Source organism: Zootoca vivipara, chromosome 1 (assembly GCF_965207765.1).
Source record: "Zootoca vivipara chromosome 1, rZooViv2.hap1.1, whole genome shotgun sequence".
In the NCBI taxonomy this organism is placed as follows: domain Eukaryota; kingdom Metazoa; phylum Chordata; class Lepidosauria; order Squamata; family Lacertidae; genus Zootoca; species Zootoca vivipara.
The window spans coordinates 12,753,718-12,774,689 of NC_142582.1; the positions used below are offsets into that span (position 1 = coordinate 12,753,718).

A 20,972-nucleotide genomic window follows, 5' to 3' on the forward strand; every position below is an offset into this window, starting at 1 on the left:
CTCCAGGAAAAAACAGGTTTAAAAATTGATAAAAGATTGAAATATTTGGGCATTCAAACAACAATAAAGGGGATAGACTTGATACAGGAAAATTACAGAGTAATATGGAAAAAGATAAAGGCAAAGATGGAAGAGTGGAGAAAATTGAAGTTATCATTATTGGGTCGAATCTCTTTAATTAAAATGTGTGTTGTCTCCAAAATGAATTATTTATTTCAAAATTTACCAATTCTAGGGAAAGACAAAATTTTTAATGAATGGAAAAAAGATATTACGAAATTCATCTGGGAGGGGAAGAGACCGAGGGTGAAATACACAATTATGATAGACCATAGAGACAGGGGAGGCTTCGGTCTCCCTGATCTCGAGATATACCATGACGCGGCCGCAATCGCATGGATAAAGGAATGGATGGAGCTTAAAAATACAGACCTTCTAGATTTGGAAGGTCAAGGACTGGCTTTCGGCTGGCACCGCTATCTAATGAAAGATAAAATAGAAAAAAAGAACATCTTTATGTTCAACATAATTAGGAAATCCCTGTATTCAGTGTGGCAGAAATATAAAAGGTTTTTTGAGCCAAAGACCCCTTGGTGGCTTTCACCCCTAGAATTAGTTGCTGTTAAAAGAACCAATATGGATGGCAATTGGCCCACCTATAGATCTCTATTAGAAGAAAGCGAGGGAACTCTAAAATTAAAAGAATACGCAGAAATAAAACATTTATTGACCACCTGGCTGCAATATTTTGAAATAAATCAAAGATTGAAAATTGACAAAAAATTGGGGTTCGATGGGGAAATGTCAAAATTAGAGGAAATATTAATAGTGAACAAGAACAAATATATAAAAAATTTATATCAGATAATTTTAAAATGGAGAACTGAAGAAGAAATGACGAAGGATTCTATGATTAAGTGGGGTCAAGACCTGGGAAAAACTATCCCAATACAGAAATGGGAAAATCTATGGGAAAAAGATTCAAATTTTACGCCCAATTACGATCTTAAGGAAAACATTTTGAAAATGCAAAATAGATGGTACTTGACCCCACTAAAAATGTCTAAAATGTACCCAGGGACCAGTAACCTATGTTGGAGGTGTAGAAAGGAGGTCGGAACATTTATCCACATGTGGTGGAATTGTAGTGTAATCAGAGAATTCTGGGAAATGTTGTATAACGAATTAAAGAAAATGTTAAAGTATTCCTTTAGAAAAAGCCCCGAAATGTTCCTCCTTGGAATGATACCTGAGGACATCCAACCAAGCGATAGATGTACAGTTAGCTATGCGGTAGCAGCCGCCAGGTTATTGATTGCTAAAAATTGGAAAACCACGGAAATTCCAAGTAAAGAAGATTGGCAAATAAAATTATTTAATTATTATAACTTGGCGAAAAACCATGAAGAAATTAGAGGGAAAAACTCAGAGGAGACCATAAAAATCTGGATACCATTTATTAACTATATTAAGAATAAATTGGAAAAACCAAACACAATCTTAGATGTCTAACAATTCTGTCATAAATAGATTACCTAGAGAATATACAATTGTGCTAATATAATATGTATATATATATTTTTTTTTCTCTGTTGGTATTATGGAATGAATTAAGGTATGTAATGAATAAGTGGAATACATAAGGATAAGCTAGAAACAGGATGAGAAGTGCAGGGGGTGGGACAGGGGAGGGGTGGGGGGAAAGGGATGAAGTGGGTTAAACAATGAGATGAGACAAATGTTTTTATCGATTTTATTGGTTTGTATTGTTTTTTCTTTTTTGATACTAATAAAGTTTCTTTAAAAAAAAAAAAAGACAATGTTGCATTCTTGTTATTTAACTGTTCAGCATTGGCACTTGTCAGCATTTCCACTTAAGTCTAATTTCCATTTTTGCAGCCCTTAATAAGTTCAGCATTAACTCTGTGTCAGATTTGTTTGAGATAAATCTGTTGTAACTGTAGTTTCATGGTAGCTAAAACCTTTAGTGTCTTGTCCTTGTGTGCTATTGCTATTTTTTAAACCAAATGTTAATTTTAAAAAATCATAACCTTTGTTAAATATAATAGATGTTTTTGTGTACATGCTGGGATTACGTCTAATTTGCCAGTGAGGCTATAGAAGATTTACTGTGAGAGGGGCTTCAACTGAAAAAGGACACCATCTGAAAGAGATGACAGCTTAGATATCTAGAGAGTGCTAGATAGTGTCAGTGGACATTTGCTGAGTTGCTTTCTGCCACAGAGGAAGGCAACATTCCTGAATTGCTGTTGCTAGATAAGCCAGTGGCTGCTGAATATGGATGCACATTCATAAGGACCAACAGCAACTTCAGGATATGCAGCTTAACTTCTTTGAGTTACATAGAAACCTTGCTGTCCTAGTAGACCACTGTAAAACTTGTAGCCATAGTTTCATCTGAAACGTCATTATCCTAATAAAAAAAGTTTTTATTTTGGTATGAGCTTTCGTGTGCATGCACACTTGGTCTTTAAGGTGCTACTGATGGAATTTTTTTATTTTGTTTCGACTCAGACCAACACGGCTACCTACCTGTAACTAGTCATTATCCTAGATTACAATGTACAGGGCAACTTGATGAAGCTTTGAGGCATCCTTCCAAAGTCCATTGGGATGGAGTAACTGCTGTGCAGCAAAACTCACCTCTTGATTTACCCTATCATGTTGCTGATGTTTTTGAAAATAGGCCCATCAATCCAACAAAAAAAGAAATCATTATTTTGCTGTAGAGGCTTCTGCAAGTATATTACGATTTTAAAATGGAACAGCTTTGGAGTAGTTTGCTGGTGACATGGAGGGTACTTTATGCCTGTATACAATGAGTGGTGGTGGTGAAGAGACAGCCTTCAGCTGTTGGATTTGTATCCATGCAAGAGCAGCCTCATCATTGCTGTTCTTTGACCATGACAAGAGTTGTGTAAATGGATGTAAACTGTTGTCTACCCTAAAAGAAACCAAAATTATGCTTTGTGCTCAAGCTTGCTTGAAGTATAATTTGATACCAAATTTACAAGAGGAGGTTGCTTGTGTGGGTGAGCAGGCATGTGTGGAAAGGCATCCTCTCTAATGTTTGGGTGCATGTGATTACTTGCTCCAGCACAGGGAGCTGAAGTTGGATCAAGAAATTACTAAAGCAAACTGTGTGCGTGCGTGCGTGCACACACACACACACGGGGGGGGGGGATTGTGGGTTGCAGTAGAAGACATGCCAGTGCAGCGGCTGTGGCTGTGGTTTGGGCATACATTTTGTTTTCATCTTGCTTCCAAAAGTCAGTCTCTGTCTCTGTCTCTCTGTCTCTCTGTCTCTCTCTCTCTCTCTCTCTCTGTGTGTGTGTGTGTGTGTGTGTGTGTGTGTGTGTGAAATATAACTTACCGTAATATGATTGCTTCAGGGAAGGTATGTGACTGGAGTGCCAAAATCAAAATGCATTCCAGAAAAAAAAACGCAAGAGTTACATTTTTAGCATTTCTTGAAAGGTTGTGGTGAATGAGTATTATATAGTAGTTGAAAACTACTTTTTTAGAAACTTAGGTGAAAAGTAGTCCAGGACAAAGTGTTTTGAGTCCCTCTTAAGGGGTTGTTCCTAGAAAGTTCACAGAAAATAAAGCTGTCGTAATGTTGCACAACATAAACTCTTTTCAGGATTGTTGATTGTTTTTCTAGTTGGTTTAAAAGACTTCTTGGATACTGTAGGGAAAAAAATCCATTTACTTTGCTGTCAGTAACATGCTGTGCTGAGATTTAAGTTTCCACTAAAACCTTTTTCTTTGTTTTCTGGTATCTGCTGGTGTTCTGGAAATAGATGCTATTCCACTGACCTCACAAATATGAAGCTTGCAAATGATTTTGCCTCCATTATCATTTCTACATCACATCCTCACTGCTTCTTTTTGACTATCCCTACAAAAGTTCATGTTGGAGCAACAGAAAATCCCAAGCTTGAGCATTTTACTTTCCCCTCCATCTCTACAATTGTATCAAATTCTTTGAAGCTATAAGGCAGTAGAACTGGAGTTTACTTTCTGACTGAGACTGACCTCTGTGATGAGGTCATTTAGAGAGTAAGATGCTTAAAACAGAGTGTGTTTGTTTATATTTTTTAGTGCTGCTGGAGGAGAAATCTTTAATTTATGTCTCCCTGACCTAGAAGAAGCAATAGATGAAACTGATATTGTTAGACTTATACGACAGATACTTGAGGGCATTTGTCATCTGCATCAGAACAACATTGTCCATCTTGATTTAAAGGTAACTATACATATGAGTGTTAAATAATGTATTTCTTTCTGCACTTTTATTGATGCTCTAGGATATGAATTCATAAATATACTGATCTGTATCTTGATAACTCCTTAACATTTCAAATTGGCCTTTTAGGCTTTTATAAAAATGGTTTAATTTGTTGGTAAGAAACTACTGGCCTCTTAAATTGGTGATATGCCAATTTCAGTAGGATTAGAGTAGTTTAAAACTATGAATTAATCTTAAATTAATATCCTTAATATGTGGTGAATTGTGCATGCACTGAACATTTTTTGTTTCTTTGTTGTAGCCCCAGAATATTTTATTGAGTAGTGTATGTCCCCTTGGCGATATAAAAATTGTTGATTTTGGCATGTCTCGGAAAATTGGCAATTGCATTGAACTACGGGAAATTGTTGGGACTCCCGAGTATCAAGGTATGTCACTGTGCACACATGCTCTTTGAATGCTTCTATGTGTTTCCACATATGGTAGAACTACTCAACTTTAGAGGGGTGCTTGCAATTTTGATATTTTATCACCTGCTGAAAATGTTTTTAGAGAATTAATTTGATTCATGATTTTACAATGTTTTAATTATTTTATTGAATGCCAGCCTTTACTTTTTATGAGTTAGTGATTTATGAATATTCTTATGAGTAAAATAAAAATAAAATAAAACTAGTATTGGGTAATCAGCCCCTGACACAGTACTAGTAAAAATAATTGAGTCATTGCTGTTCTACATATAAGATGTATAGGAAATTTCCTCTTCGGGTTTCTCCCAAAGAAACATGAATTTTCTCAAGTTGAAAAGTATAACTTTAAAGAAATAAATGTATACTTGTCTCCAGAATGTAAATGGGTTACTTTGAGATTAGTGTATGTACCTTGTACCAACTTCAACAAAAGGATGGCTTGATTTTGCCAGTTCACTCCTGCATTGCTCTGCATCTAGAACTAAATACACCAGCAAGGACTCTGTGGACCATTCTGTAGATGTTGAAGAGGAAGCTCTCTCTCTTTTCAATCATACAAACCTATAATTTTAAAATGATGCCCAAATTCAGAATAAGATAATTGTCATGAATGTACTAGAACACAATTGCTGTACTTCATGGTACTTTTCCTTTCCCCCTTGTCCAGCACCAGAAGTCTTAAATTATGAACCTATTACTCCAGCAACAGATATATGGTAAGATCACTTCTTTTGAAGTTATAAACAACTGTAAAGCCCATATAGTTCTTATATATTAGCTACCATATCATTTCAGCTTAAAATTCTGGAAACTGCTTTTCACATAATGGCTTTGTTGACCCTTCATTTGTTATTTGTGACTATAGGGAACAAGTTATAGTCATGGTGACCTAAAGCGGGGGTTTCCATATGGTGCTCATGAGCCCAAATGCTGAGGCCTTTCTCCTTGCCCTCTGCCTCTGCCCGAACTTTGAAATATGCCTCCCATAGTTGAACCCCCTTCCCTTCTTAATACAAGCCAGGTAAGAGGAGGCATCAGTCTGTAGTGGATATGCTTGTGATGAACAGAAAGGTGGGAAGTGTGTTAAAAAGAAGCAGCATGTGGTGGTGGTGGAGCAAGGACATTTGGCTTCTTTTTCTCGAGATGATGGCCAAAGGATAGGGGCATTCCTGTCCAGGAGCCAGCAGCTAGGAGCAAGGCCACCCGGCTCCCTCCCCCACGCCTGCTGGCCCTATAGGAAGGGGGTGGAAATCTCTTCTGAAATTCTTTACCCAAAAGCCCTATGGAAGGGGATTGAGCACCCAAAAACAGTGAGGCTTTCCCCTTCTCTCCCCATCCCTGCCCACCAAGTATTTAATCTTCTATGTGAAGGAACACCAGGTGAAGGCACATTTCTGATTCTACTGTATGGGCTCAATCCTCTTGGTAGATTCAACTTATCCTATAATCAGCTGCTTTTATACCACACCCTTTCATTCTGATGGTGGTTTGAGGATATGCCTTGTAAAATCCATGAAGATCTGTGACTTAGATCTATGAGTTTCTTTGTCCCAGGGTAGTGCTGGTAAGCAATCAATCACTTACCAATCAAGTTTACAGGGTAAGGCATGGATCCTTATGATTTTTACAAGTTATCCCCTCGTGGTACTGAAAAGTCCTGGATCTGCAATTTTTACAATTAAGGCTATGGAGACAGTTGTGACCTGCAGTTTGATGGTGGCCTGGGGAAAATCTTGTATAAAAATCATGCAAATATAAGAGGATGCATTTTTATTTATTTATTTTAATAATTTTTATTGATTTTATACATTCAGAGAAAAAAAATATAAACACCATAAAAAATATACATAAAAATAAAAAAGAAAACATACCGCACAAAAAAACACACACAATAACAATACCTATAATCATCTTAACTTTCTTCTAACTCTTCAAAGCATTGTTTCTGGGACTTCCCCAAGTCCCCCCTAACTGATGTGTTTTTAATTACACTTGCGTTCTTTTTCTATGCCCTGTGGTGGCCATTTTGTCACTTGTTGCCGCAGCACTTTTTCAGAATTCTACAACTGTCCACGGCCCAAAAAGTAAATTGGCTGTTAGTTGAGGTGAATGTGAAAAGGAGCAAGTGATTAATAGCAAACCTGGGATCAGACAAGGTTTCCTGTTACACCTTTCTTTTCAGAATGTATAAGGCTTCAGGGCAAAGGGTCTTTTAACCTTTTACTGCTTATATATTGTTGACCTTAGATGAACAAGCTCCATTTATGATTTGACAGAGCTACCAGCCTTGGCTTCATAAGCTAAGGAAGTAATTAGATTTTATGTTTGTTTCTTTTTTAAACATATCCTGTGGTGGTGCTCTGCTTTCACTGCTTTCCAGCATGTGCCAGAAATAGAATCTCTTTTCCAATGTTTGCTGTTTTAATTTCAGTTTCTGATTATCTCATTACCACTGCTACAGTTACGCAAACTTCTGAATTCTTAACCCTGTGCCCACTGGCTTCATGTTTTGTTAAACTGGATGTTCATACTGGAGCTCTAAGTAAATACAAGTGTCCAATTCATTTGTATGGCATGCCCTAAACACTGTGCTGAAAGGCAAAGTCTTCTCACTGAGAGTATCGTTTTGATATCTATCATAGTGCAAGAAGTGCAATGATGATGATGATGATGATAATAATAATAATAATAATAATAATAATAATAATAATAATAATAATAATAATTTATCATTTATACCCTGCCCATCTGGCTGGGTTTCCCCAGCCACTCTGGACGGCTTCCAACAGAAAAATACAATACAATAATGGATTAAACATCAAAAGCCACCCTAAATGCAATGTTTATGAGGCTGTCTCCATTCAGAATAGGCAAGAAACCTCTGGATTCAGTCTTACGTAGGACTGAATTTGGGTCTCCTGAGAATTGGCTTGTGGCATTAGCACGATGTATGCCTGCCAGGATTTGTAGAGTCCTTGTGGAGAGAATCTTCCTGCTTATATTTTGATAACAAGCAGCTTGCTTGCCAGTGTCGTGTTGGTAAATATTTTGATTGATACGCTGGTGACAAGTATAGTTGTAAAAATAGGCAAATACTTTGCCTTCTGCCCTTCTGTGTGGAAAATGGAACAGTTCAGTGTGTAAGAAGTACACTTGTTCTGTGTCATGAAACTAAGCTGATTATATGAATGCCTCTAGTTTACCTGAAATGACTTTCTACAAATTTTGAGATACACACACACACACACACACACACTACTGAAAAGTTAAAAAGAAAATTCTGGCTTGGTATGTGTAATTACAAACAAATATTTTAATACTAAATACATAACTTCTCTAATTTCAGGAGTTTGGGTGTGATCTCTTATATGCTGCTTACACACGAATCTCCTTTTGTGGGAGCCGACAAACAAGAAACGTACCTCAATATTTCTCAAGTAAATGTGGATTATTCAGAAGAAACATTTGCTTCAATTTCACCATTGGCCAGAGACTTCATTCAAATGCTACTTGTTAAAAATCCTGAGTAAGTAAATGATTTGGAGCAGGGTAGAGGAAGAAAACTCAAGTGGAATTTCTGTGTCTTGCTGTAATATAAATATAGTGGCAAGGGGCTTAGTCATATGAAAAGGCTATTTTTTGCATGTGTATCACAAGCTTAATTTTAATTTAAAAACCATTTTATTTACTCCGAGTTCTCTTCCTCTTTTGTAAGAACTGCAGTGGCACAGAAATTCTTATGGGTCTAGAATTGAGGTGAATCTTTGTGTATTTTCCACCAGAAATACTTCCCTATGTGCTTGGGTTTATAATGCCAAAGAGCAACTAGCAGTATTTGACTCTGGGTTGTATCCAGCTAACTTCTACTTGGAGCAGGCACATTAAAATTACTGGACCTAAATTAGTCATGTCCATTAATTCCAGTGGGTCTGTTGTGAGCATGACTAACATTAGGTACAACCCTCTGTGTTTGCTAATACTTTCTATATAACCCTCTGAGATGGTGGACCAGGACTTTCTCTAGGGCAGGATGCGGAACAGTATCTGTGCCCTGAGGGGCACTTTTAGAGGTGTTCAAGGCTTTCCACCTCTCCAACATGACCCAACCTTGAAGGAAAGAATCAGGAGTGCACCATAAGCGTGCTCCCAGTTCTTTCATTTCTTCCTTTGCAAGCCAGCTTTAATTCCATTTATGCTAATCAAGTGATTTCTGACTGCAAAATCTAATTTTAAACGGGAGCAGCTGCATTTGGGGGTTCCCAAATGGAACCAATCCTTGTGTGGTTTGCATTTGGCACTATATTTTAAAAGTGACAAATGCAAGCATCTCTTTCTAGGGAACAATCAGGATGTCAGATGTGGAGCAGGTAGACATGGCTTGTGGGCCAAATAACCCTGCTGAGCATAATTTGACCCACAGGCCGGTGGTTATCCAGTCCTGCTTTTAAGGTATGAAATTGAACAGCTGTAGCCATTTCAGCAAGCTGCAAAGCCTTTCACTCCCATCTCTCCACACAAAAATGTATTGTGCTTCTATAATTTGTCCAAGCAGTGAAGAGTTGTGTTAGTTGGCTGGCTCCCTTTTATGTTGCAGCCATAATCCTTGTTAGTTTGTGTGTTTATGTGCACAGAATAGTATCAGTGGTATAAGAAAGGGAAGGCAGATTGAGGAAGGAAACATTTTCATCTTGCCTTCCTTTTCCTTTCATTCTTGCCTGCACTGTACAGCCACCTTCCCACGAAATACATATCGATGGCAAATAGAGTAGGAGCAAGCTATAGACACTTAAACAAAAAAGATTTTGTCTTTCCTTATGATGAGAATTGGTGGGGTCGATAAGAGGAGTTACAAGAGGGCAAGTTATGAAGTGTATGCTGTGTGGGGAAGATGAGCTTGCCTATCTCTTCCTCCCGGTGGATCTCTGCCAAATCTAATTGATTAAGGATATAGTTTTGTTTGAAGGCAGTAAGGCTATTCCAGCATCAAATAGTATTTAACCCTTCTTTCACTGGCTAAGCTGTTTGTTGCTTTCAAATGACCTCCATGTCTTAAATGTATACCTTTTTATTTTTATTTTGAAGAGAACGACCAACAGCAGAGGCCTGTCTGTCTCACTCCTGGCTTCAGCAAAGAGATTTCTTCTTGTTGTACAGCCCTGAAGAAAGCCCCAGTTCTTCTCCAACACATGATCATATGAATAAGTGCACAGAAGAAAGAAATACTAATAAGTGCATGTGTAATGGAATGTGCAGCGAGCGAGAGGATAAAGAGAATATTCCAGAAGACAGCAGTACAGTCTCCAAACGATTCCGCTTTGATGATTCTCTCCAGTACCCCCAAGAATTCACAACAGACTTTGTATGCTAACAGATGCACTCCTGAATGCTATTTTGAACTGAATTTAGGATTCTGATCTACTCCTGTGGCACATGCTTTAAGATTATGGCTTGTCCACTATTGCATTTTGGTTATCCAAGAAATGCACTTTCAGTTGATGTTGTGTTGGCCCTTCTTTGTGCTACCATTGCTGGCAATGGGTTTGACTCCTGGGAAACTGGAGTTCTGGCACCTGAAGTGGATTGTCTTTGGAGGCAGACAAGCAACTGAGTATTTTTTGCACTTTTACATTTGAAGTCCATATAATGGATTTTGGTGTGTTGATACATAAAATAGGCAAACTGGGAAGAGGATTTTTAAAATGTGAGCAAAGAGTCAGCCTTGTTCAAACACACCATAACTATGTTCTAAGCCAAAGAGTGATGTAAAAATACATATGCAGTTTCATTGTTAATAAAGCTACATGAAGTTGACAAAGCAGAGAAATGGGCCCTTTTGTTCAAGCCTAGCAGAGCAGCCTCATGCTGTCATCTTTTTGTTGAACAGATTCAAATCAGTGACTTATTAGTACGGTATATAGCTGTACTACAATGAATCCTTTGAGCCTGTGTTTCCCACTTGGAATGTTGACTGGAGTTCAAGTGGCTTCCTGACTGGCAGCCCCGAGGCTCTTGCATGTTTGCTCAGAAGTGAGCCTCACTGGGTTCAGTGTAGAGAGGTTTGCAGTCTGAGACCATTTTAACGTGAGGCACTTAAATAACCATTTGCATTCCACAATTCTGTTATGCAAATATAATACCCAGATTTTTTAAAAATACTGATTTAATTTAAAAACCTTTTTGTGTATACAAATAACATGGAAAAGGGTCAAATAAGCATTTGTGTCATATGTGAAAATACCTTTAGCTGGTTTATTTTTTTCAGGGGCTACGCAAGGGTACACAGTACTGGCACCTCTTCTTTGTTGTTAAAAACTTCATGGTGAGTACCGGCACCTATTTTTCTAGAAGAAAAGCACTGCCTTTACCTATCTACTCACAAACTTGTGTCCATGTGTTATACCTTTCTGGCAGGAAAATCTGCAATGCTATATACAGTACTACTTAAGGGCACACTAAATTTTGTGAGGTATTAAGTCTGAAGGCCAACAAAACTAAATTTTATTGAACGAGAACTTCCACAAAAGTGTGCAATGTTAGGTTTCGTCATAATTTATCTTTTATAGATGAAGTTGACTTCATCAAATTATTCTCCTAAATTACAACTCTCTTCTACCTTCCCATTCATCAGTTGAATCCATTGATTGTATCCCAGCAAATATGATACTACTACTACTACTGTGTGTGTAATGGTGTAATCCAGGCATCCCCAAACTGCGGCCCTCCAGATGTTTTGGCCTACAACTCCCATGATCCCTAGCTAACAGGACCAGTGGTCGGGGAAGATGGGAATTGTAGTCCAAAACGTCTGGAGGGCCGAAGTTTGGGGGTGCCTGGTGTAATCTATGCCTCTTTACTCAGAAGTAATCCCCACTATGTTCAATGGTGCTTACTCTCAGGTAAGAATACATGGGAATGAAGCCTGTGTGTTGAATTTCACAAGCAGTGACATGAGGTTGGCACTGCAAGTAGTTGTACTGTAGTGAGTTGTACTTTTAGAATCAAGGTGGTGCAGATTCAAGCCCACATTCAGAAACTCAGTACAGAATTTCAGTATTTGAAAGCCATATTTTCTTAAGACTATCAGTTAAAAATCCCTTTGGGAAGGGTGGGATACAAATATGCATTTTTAAAGTGTTGATTTTATTTTAAAACAGATTTTATTGGAATTTAGAAAAAGGTATACAGAAGCTCATCTTTTTTGTCAAAAGTAAAATAATATAGATAAAAGCCTAAACAGAAACAAAAGGAAAATAGATAAAAGTGGAGATAAAAATAATAATAATGGGAGAAAAAAAGAAAATAACTTCCAATTCCTCATCTACCAGCAATTTGTAAACATTATTCAACTCATCCACTCCAGTATTACACCTAACAAAGCCACTTTCTGTAAACCAACATTATCTTCAGTCTTATAAGGGGTTTCCAATGTTTAGTAAATGTTAAGTGTCTTTTCTCTGAACATGTCAATTCCGCCATCTCTGCTATGTCCAATAGTTTTAATAACCATTCAATTGTTGGTAAATATGAGTCCATCTTTGTGCATATAAAAGTCTTGCTGCTATAGTCATGTATTGGAAGTTCCATAATCTGTTTCTCATTGTTTGTCCAAGCAGGAAGAGTTCTGGTTTCAGATGGAAGTTAACATTCAAGATCTCTGTATTGTATGATTTTGTGTCCAATATTTTTTTGCTTTTTGATGTGTCCACCAAGCATGATAGAATGTTCCTTCATGTTCTTTACACTTCCAGCAAGTATTTGGAATATTTTTATACATCCTAAACAACGTCTCAGGGGTTAAATACCATGGTACATTATGTTATAAAAATCTCAACACAGTGTATTTTAACCCTTTAATCCACATATGTTGCCATTGTTCCATCTGTATATTATGCCCAGTCTTTTACCATGTGAGATGGGCAGGGTACAAATAATAAAATTATTATTACTGCTACTACTTGTTCTTGCATTTCAAATTTCAATAGTTTGTACATTTTTGCAGTGACATGTTCACCATCTGTACACAATTGTATTTCAAAGTCTGCCTTTTTTCTATACCGAAAATCCTCTTATCTAACTTAAATCTCTGTGTTGTAAGTAGGAAAACCATTGGAGAGACTGACCTTCCCTTGCTAGTTCCCTTATTTTAACTTTAGTCTTCTTGGTTCCACTCTAATAATTCTTGGTATGTTAACCCTTTCTCTGCCTATCACGTCTTTTCTATGAAATGCTTCTAGTGCTGAGATCCATAAGGGTATCTTCAGGTATAACCTAGGTTTATATCTATTCCAGATTCTCAATATAGTACGTCTGGTAAAATATTTAAGTTGACGTTGACCTTATCATAAGAAAAATATGATGCCATCCAAATCTGAAGTCATGACCTAAAGTCTCTTATTTCTCAGAGACACTCTTTCATCCACATTAAACAGGCTACAACATACTGATTCAAATCAGGCAGACCCAAACCTCCCCTTTCCTTTCCTTTGCATCTTGCAATATTTTCATTTTGACTTGTGTTTTTTTCCCTTGCCATAAGAACTTAGATAAATCTTTTTGCCTTTAAATGGTCACAATAAACATCATTCTAGGCAGAACATTAATCTTTATCACTGAAATTCTACCTAACAGCGAGAGTTTTAACTTCTCTCATCTTGACATATCTCTTTTAACTTCAGCCGATTTTTTTGCACAATTATTTTGGAACAATGTACAGTTCATATTTTTCATAGTAATACCGAATATTTAACTTTTTTAAAAAAATGTAACCCTTTTTTCTCCATCAGAACCTTCTGCTTTTCTGTTGTCATATTTTTGTTAAAATTTGTTTTCTGGCAATTAATCTTAAAGCCTGCCAACATACCAAAATCATTTAATTTATCCATGAGAATTCCTATTCTCTGCAATGGGTTTTCTTAAGTTAACATCAAATCGTTTGCAGATGCTCTTAATTTGTACGTTTCTTTTTAAATCATTCCCATAACTCACTCTATACTCACTTTATACCTAGTATCTTCTTCATCATCTTCTGGAATTGGTCTGAGTCATAAGTAGAGCTCTTTTTCTCTCAATTCCAATAATGCTAGGCCATCCAAGTATCTTTCAATCTCTCTGTTTGCCACTTGACTTCCACTTTCCAACATTTCCACTCTGCCCTTTACTTATTTTATTTATTGTCTCCTCCAGTCATTGACATTTTGTATTTGAAAAATGGCTATGTCTTTTTAAGATTCATTTTTGAATTCATTCATTTCTGTTTTAATAATTTTCATCTGCTCATTCGTTCATCTGCTGTATCAAATCAACTGTACTCTGGGTATCTAAGGATGCCTTTTGTTCTTCTGTTTTTCCCCCTGGTGGATGTCATATTGGATATTAATTTTACTTCTCTTTTTTCCTTCCTAAAAGTGTTAATTTTAGATGGTTTTAAATAGAAGATCATCTTGCATAAATGCACTTTTAATATGGAAAAAAGGTGAAACAAGCATGCCACAATATGTTATGCCAGCACTTTATAAAACAGAAAATAGTAAAAATAAGTGTTTCCATTGTGGTATTTTTAACAAATGTTTACATTTCTTACTCCTTTCTTTTAGTCTTACAACTTTTAATTTTTTTGAATAAGTCAGTTTTTTGTCTCTAGTCAAGAGGTTTTTGGATTTTATACGCACTTGTATATATGTATGTAAATTCAGGATGTCACTTGATTCTGACAGTGCTAAGATTTGTTTGACTATCTCTAATCTTGTAAGTTTTCTTACTTGTTTATGCCATAAGTTTGTATATAATTTTATTCAAATTATAAGTATTCTCTGAGTTCTCTGTTTTGTGTTCAGAATGTGTGGGTCTTGGTAAGTGGATAAAAGTGGCTATATCAGGTGAGGTTATAAACAAGGTCATAGACCATTAGTGTAAACAGAGGTGGAATAATAGACCACAAACAACATAGAATGTTACATATAGCATGGAGTATAATACAAATGAAACATACAAAACTCTTCATCCATCCTAAACTCACTGAGATCATATTAAGTCCTTGATTGCCAAACTTTAAAATGGGGCCACCCTTCTAATAACTCATCATCTTCCTTTCAAACGGACTTTTAACATAACACCCTTTGGTCTACCATGTAGGTAATGTAGAATTGGATCAAATTCTCAATTGCTCCTGATCACATGGGACTCTTATTTCAGTGGAGTCCAGATAAACTGACACCACCACCACGCCATTAATGTTCTCGCAGAGAATTGCAGCCCGGAGAAGCTCTTTGAAGTTTAAGAAGGGAAGAGCATTTAAATACTTGTTCACTTGATAACCTTTCCAGTTGTCAAAGCCCAAATGTATTGAGGAACAAGTTCTGACAGAAGAACTTCCAATTCCTGAAAATTTTTTATCATTGATTCCAGCATTCACTACTTAAGCCTTCTCATAATAAAATGCAGTGAGAATGCCCACATAAAATCCCCAAATATGTATTTTATGCAGAATAATTTTATTCACATGAAAAAAATATGTAAACGCCAAATCACTCAACTGCAGGTTTCCTGAACTGTGCCTGTGACATAAGTTTGTGCATGCAACTGCTTGGAGGGAACACAAAACAGCCTCACGATTTAGAACTGGCCTTTCTATACAATTGAGGGATTCAAAAGAGAGATTTATAAATATTCTTACATCTTTAGGAAGCTGTCACTCAACCTGGTCTCTCTAAGCTGCAAGGCTTTTTCCTCTGGCTATAGATAAGTCTCCTCAAAACGGGTGTTCAACTCAAATTGGAACAAATTCTCCCTCAGACAAACTCTATCCTAATTCCTATCTCCAGTGCTTCCCCCCCCCCCAAAAAAAAATAAGGTGAGGGAACTTGACACGAAGCAAGTAAGTATGTCTGTTTATTGCGGGCCCAGTCACAACACCACCACCCCTCCCCTGGGCAGTGGCTAAATGTAAGATGTGATGAATAAACTGAAGCAGAGAATGGTCTGGATTAGAAATGGCCACAACGTTTATTGATTACAGATATAGGTGGGTTTTTGGCTCAGGCATTGGGTGTGTATCTGTTACAGGCCACCTCCCCCACCGTCAAAAAGATTATTTAATTTTTTAAAGGTAAGGGAACTTTGTTCCTGCTTAAAAACAAACAAACACAAAACCCCTGCCTATCTCCCTTCTCAAATCAAGCACCGTCTAAAACTTCCCTCAGAAATTGCTCCTTTTATTTTCCCGCCCAAAGTGCTGGTTCCACCCCTCCTGACTTGGTAGCCAATCAGAGAGGACTGCACCACCAGACTCTGGTCTGGCTCTGCTGTCCATCACAAGCTCCTTGGAGGGAAGATACCATTTTAGGTTTTTTTTTATTGGGTTATTGTTTTTAATTTGGTTTTATGTACAGTATTATGATTTTATTTGTGAACTGCCCTGAGACCTCTGGGTATAAGGCGGTGTATAAATCCAATAAATAATAATGATGATGATAAATAAGATGGCCTATGGATGCAAAAACGGTTAAGACGGAAGCTGTGCAGAAGCAGCACTTAGCCTTCCGCAGTAAAACAAGCAGCAACATCCAGCAAAGGCAGGGGCCACACTATCCTCCAGACACAGTTGCAATCTCCAGTCCTGCCACCAATTTGGACATGGTCATCGAGGTCTAAATCACCCACCGTGTTGGCCAAGTTATGCCAACCTTGCTATGCACAGCTAGTCAAACTCAATAGAAGTTGCTTCCATCTAAACGTACGTTGCTGAGGAGTGGATATACGCAATAAACTTATTTGTTGAGGCTGAAGGTCACAACAGAAGGGCAAGCTTCACCAAGGTAACGAAAACAGGTACACATTCATATGCTTTTAACCAGCCCGTTATTTTTGTTTAAGAAATATTTCTACTGAACAGAGGCAGCCACAAAAGAAACGAAAATAATCTTTCCACTTGTCTAAATATTAGCAACTCATCAGCTCAACAAAACAACAACAACATTTAATCAGCTTATATAGTGATTCTATGATTCTATGTAAGATGTTTAAATGTTTTTGTTGAGCTAACGAGTGACTAGTATTTGATATCTGGTGCACTAAGTACCGGCATGTAAATCTCCCCTCATAAAGTGGGGCAGGTTCTCTTACACCCTCCTTTAAAACATCAACATTTTCTGGATGAAATTCCGTGATCTCTGTTAAAGTTCTCGTATACTAAAATCTCAGCGTGTACGAAAGAACCCATGTTCTTTGAGCGTTGACAAATTAACCGCACCAGAATGTAGTTTAGTGTGTTGTTCTTAGTGCTGCTTTGGCCAAAGCAGCACTTTCATACCAAAGAGCCCGGAAAAATCCAAATGAATACAAAAGCTGTGATGTTCTGGAGCCATAATTTGTTTCATAACAGTAATTGAACTCTGATCCTGAAGAAGGAGTTTTGGCAGCCTCTCCTGACCAGCTGGATGATCTTAAACCAGTAGTTGAAAATAAGAAAATAAGTTTCCATTTTAACTGGCAAGCTCCCAGTTTTGTTTTTGTTTTTTTACCACAAGTAAACCACTGGAGTTCTTTTGGGGGCACCTGAGATGATTGTAAGAATTAACTTTCCATCTTTTAAATAAGAAAGGACAGTAGTCAATGTTAAGTCATAAGTGCCCCCTCCAAAGTGGATTAGGCCTGCCATTTTGCAGATCAATAGGTCTAGGGGCTTTTTGGGGGGTGAGGGAAAGTAAAAGGGACTTGTTTTCCTACATAGTCCCTTATAAGGGGGTGGGTGACTCTTGAGTAGCTCCAGGAGCAGAGGCAATAAGCTTTTGAGCTGTTGGGATTTGCAGCATGGTATCAACTTTATGTTCACGATATACTGCTCTCTCCATCTGAATTGGTGCTGGTTTGGTGTTGGGCTGGAGGACAGAGGTTCAATAAACCAAAGCAGAATCCTGGAAAGAGCAGTGCTATGGATGGACAGTCCCCATGCCTGGGAATTAGGTGGACAGCATGTTCTGGGAGGGGTTGCACTTCCTCTGAAGGAACAGGCTTGGATTCCAGCCTCTCACTGGAGCCTCGTGGCCTCTGTGGCTAGGATTGTGTATGGCCAGGTGAGGCTGGTTCGGCCACTGTCAATGCTCTTGGACTGGGATAGCTTGGCCTCAGTTGTCCATGCTTGGTGACCTGCTTCGACAATTGCAACACACTCTACATGGGGGATCCCTTGAGGCTGGTGCTAGTGCAGAATGCAGCTGCTTGCTTGGTGCTAGTGCAGAATGCAGCTGCTTGCAGGCTGCCAGTGAGCTATCATGCCCAATTCAACATGTTAGCATACAAAACCCTAAATAGCTTGAGATCCAAGTACCCAAGCACCTTGATTATCAACCACCTTGGACCCTATGATCAACAGGGGACACAGGTGGTGCTGTGGTCTAAACCACTGAGCCTCTTGAGCTTGCCAATCAGAAGGTCGGCGGTTTCAAATCCCCGCAATGGAGTGAGCTTCTGTTGCTCTGTACCAGCTCCTGCCAACCTAGCAGTTTGAAAGCATGCCAGTGCAAGTAGATAAATAGGTATCGCTGCAGTGGGAAGGTAAGCGGTGTTTCCATGCGCTCTGGTTTCTGTCATGATGGTCCATTGCACCAGAAGTGGTTTAGTCATGCTGGCCACACGATCCGGAAAGCTGTCTGCGGACAAACATTGGCTCTCTTAGCCTGAAGCGAGATGAGCACTGCACGCCATAGTCAACTTGGGCTGGACTTAACCATCCAGGGGTCCTTTACCTTTACCGTTTTTTGCCCTGTTGGTTCTGCTGCCACTGAGGGCTACCAGTTGGCCCATAATGGACTTCCTAGGTGGTAGTTCTCTGTGGAGTACCCTCCCCAGTGAGATGCATTTGTCTTCCCCATTATTAATTTTCAATTCCCTTCTAAAGAAGATATTTCCAATGATATTCTGAACAGGACTAAAACATTTTGAAGCTGCAGTAACATATTTCTGAACACTTTCCTGGTTTGAATAAAGACTCGTTTCTGATCTGCTGAAGTGGGCTAGATTTTGGCCAGTCCATTGGCTTCTGCATAACAAACATCATGGTTTTCACTCAGAACCTCGTTGGGAAGCCATCGTTGTCCTGAAAAAAGCTGACCTGCCTTTGACATTTCAAAAGAAAGCACCCTTGTGGCTTTGAAGAATGCAGTGCAAGGCACCAACACACTTCCCTGTTGGCTCACAGTTAAATAAAAAGCTTTATTAACATAGGTAACTGACAGAGGGAGTGCATTCTTTGGTGTAGCTACTGTTACGAGTGCTCCTCGCTGGTGGTAAGGCTGAGGATTTTTTTTTTAATGATCTAGCAATGAAAGGTTCTCCATCAGGGATGGGACATCGGTGTCCCTCCAGATGTGGGTGGGCTATGCTCAATCAGGCACATGTGCAAGAATAGCTCAGTCAGTAGAGCATAAGACTTAACCTCAGAGTCGTGGGTTTAAGGCCCATGTTGGGCAAAAAATAATAATAATAAAATCCTGCATCTCACGGTCCCTTCCAACTTTACAATTCTATTAATCTCTTCTTCTTTGGCAATAACTCGTAGCTGAGTAAGATTGTCTTCCATAAACACGGTTTTAAAAGTGAGTCTGTAAGTGACTGTGGAGGCCAATTCTGGATCCACACGTCCTTCCACAGTGGGGACATAGGTTTCCAGGCGGGAGTTGATCATGTGAGGGTTTGCCAAATGTGCCTTCCTCTTAGCACGTTTCTCTGTTTTGTTCTGAGTTCGAGTATCTTCAAAGTCCATGGCACCTTTGTATCTATGAATTCCATCACCCTTGATCATTAGCACCCTGATTTATTATTATTTATTAAATTTGTATACCGCTCTATAACAGCAGGTGGGTAGTAATGACATAAAATCACAACACAAAATACATCATAAAATAATAATAAAAAACACCCAATAACCTCCCCCACCCCAGCACGTTTTAAAAGGGCATTGGATGTCAATCACCCAAAGGCCAAGTTAAAGAGGAACGCTTTGCCAGATTGGGACTAATGGGAGTTATATAATCATAAAATTGTGGGGTTGTAAGGGACCCTGAGGATCATCTAGTCCAGCCCTCTGCAATGCAGGAATATACAGCTGTCCCATATGGGGATCGAACCTGTGACCTTGGCGTTATCAGCACCATACCCCATGCCTGCTCTGTACAAAGGCAGTCAGGATCAAAAGAACAGTGACAGAGAGGATTCAGCTACAGAGTAACTTCTTTTCTTTACCTGGATAGTTGTGCAAATGCTATTTGTTTGCACATTTATTTATGGCAGGGATGCTGGAACCTGTTGCCCTCCAGGTGTTGCTAGACTACAACTCCCATCATTCCCGATTAGTCATGCTGGCTGGGGCTGGTGAGTGTTGGAATCCAGCAACATGTGCCAAACTACCCCTAATTTAAGGAACTATTTATTCCACCCTTCCACTGTAATCACAGTGCTCTGAGCAGCTTTCGAGAATGTGAAATGACCTTTATTTAAGGTTAGCAATACAATAAAGTATTGCAGTGCAATAAAAGGAGTCAGGTAATAGTTTTATTGCCTTGGTTATTGGTTTGCAGGGTTGATTGGTATCCTATGGTTTTGTTAAGTTAAGCTGCTGTGTATTTGTTGCTTGGAGACCACATACAGAGCAACTCATAAAAATAATGAAATAAAATGAAGAAAGACAGGTACAGCAGGGAGAAATAACTGTTCTTTGTTGTTGTTTTTAAGCAATCACTGGTGGTTGCCCGGTCAAAACTCATTTAACTAAAAAGTCTCGCTGTATGTTCACTAATTGTGCAGTTTCTCACTGGAAAGGTATATAGACTAGCTAGCGCACAAGAATTGGCGTGTGTGTGCGTGATCAGAAATGGCACACTGTTTCAGTGTGTGTGCAAAATAGAAGCCAAAGAATTGGCCAAGGAGGTGCCACGGAGCTCAATGTGGTGCAATTAATACGGGGAAAGGAAAAGAACTTGAGAGCATCTCGATTTGAACCAACATAATAATAATTTATTATTTATATCCCCAGCCACTCTGGGCGGCTTCCAACAAAAGATTAAAATACAATAACTGGTCCAGTTGATGCTTTCGTATTCCATGAATAACAGGTGAATGGGGGATGCTGTAAACATAATCGTACATTTTAGACTAATAAAAAAAGGAAGGTTCCTTGGCATAGCAGGTAACATTTGTGAGTAAAAGTTCATTGCTGCCGGTGTCCTGCTGCAGCA

At 38.5% G+C, this 20,972-nt stretch overlaps 1 protein-coding gene across 6 annotated transcripts in view; it reads left to right on the forward strand.

The window, feature by feature from the left end:
- Positions 1–14,556, forward strand: part of STK17B (serine/threonine kinase 17b) — a 48,537-nt gene extending 33,981 nt beyond the window's left edge. For 5 of the 6 annotated variants that reach the window (XM_060281489.2, XM_088653765.1, XM_088653867.1 and 2 more), the window contains 5 exons: positions 4,126–4,270; positions 4,575–4,701; positions 5,411–5,459; positions 8,090–8,269; positions 9,826–12,694. In XM_060281489.2, coding sequence (XP_060137472.1) covers positions 4,126–4,270; positions 4,575–4,701; positions 5,411–5,459; positions 8,090–8,269; positions 9,826–10,111 — 787 coding nt within the window. In that variant the 3' untranslated portion in view covers positions 10,112–12,694. Of the gene's footprint in view, positions 1–4,125; positions 4,271–4,574; positions 4,702–5,410; positions 5,460–8,089; positions 8,270–9,825 lie in introns of all 6 variants that reach the window. The other variant, XM_060281479.2, reaches the window with a different exon arrangement.
- Positions 14,557–20,972: the final 6,416 nt, after the last annotated feature.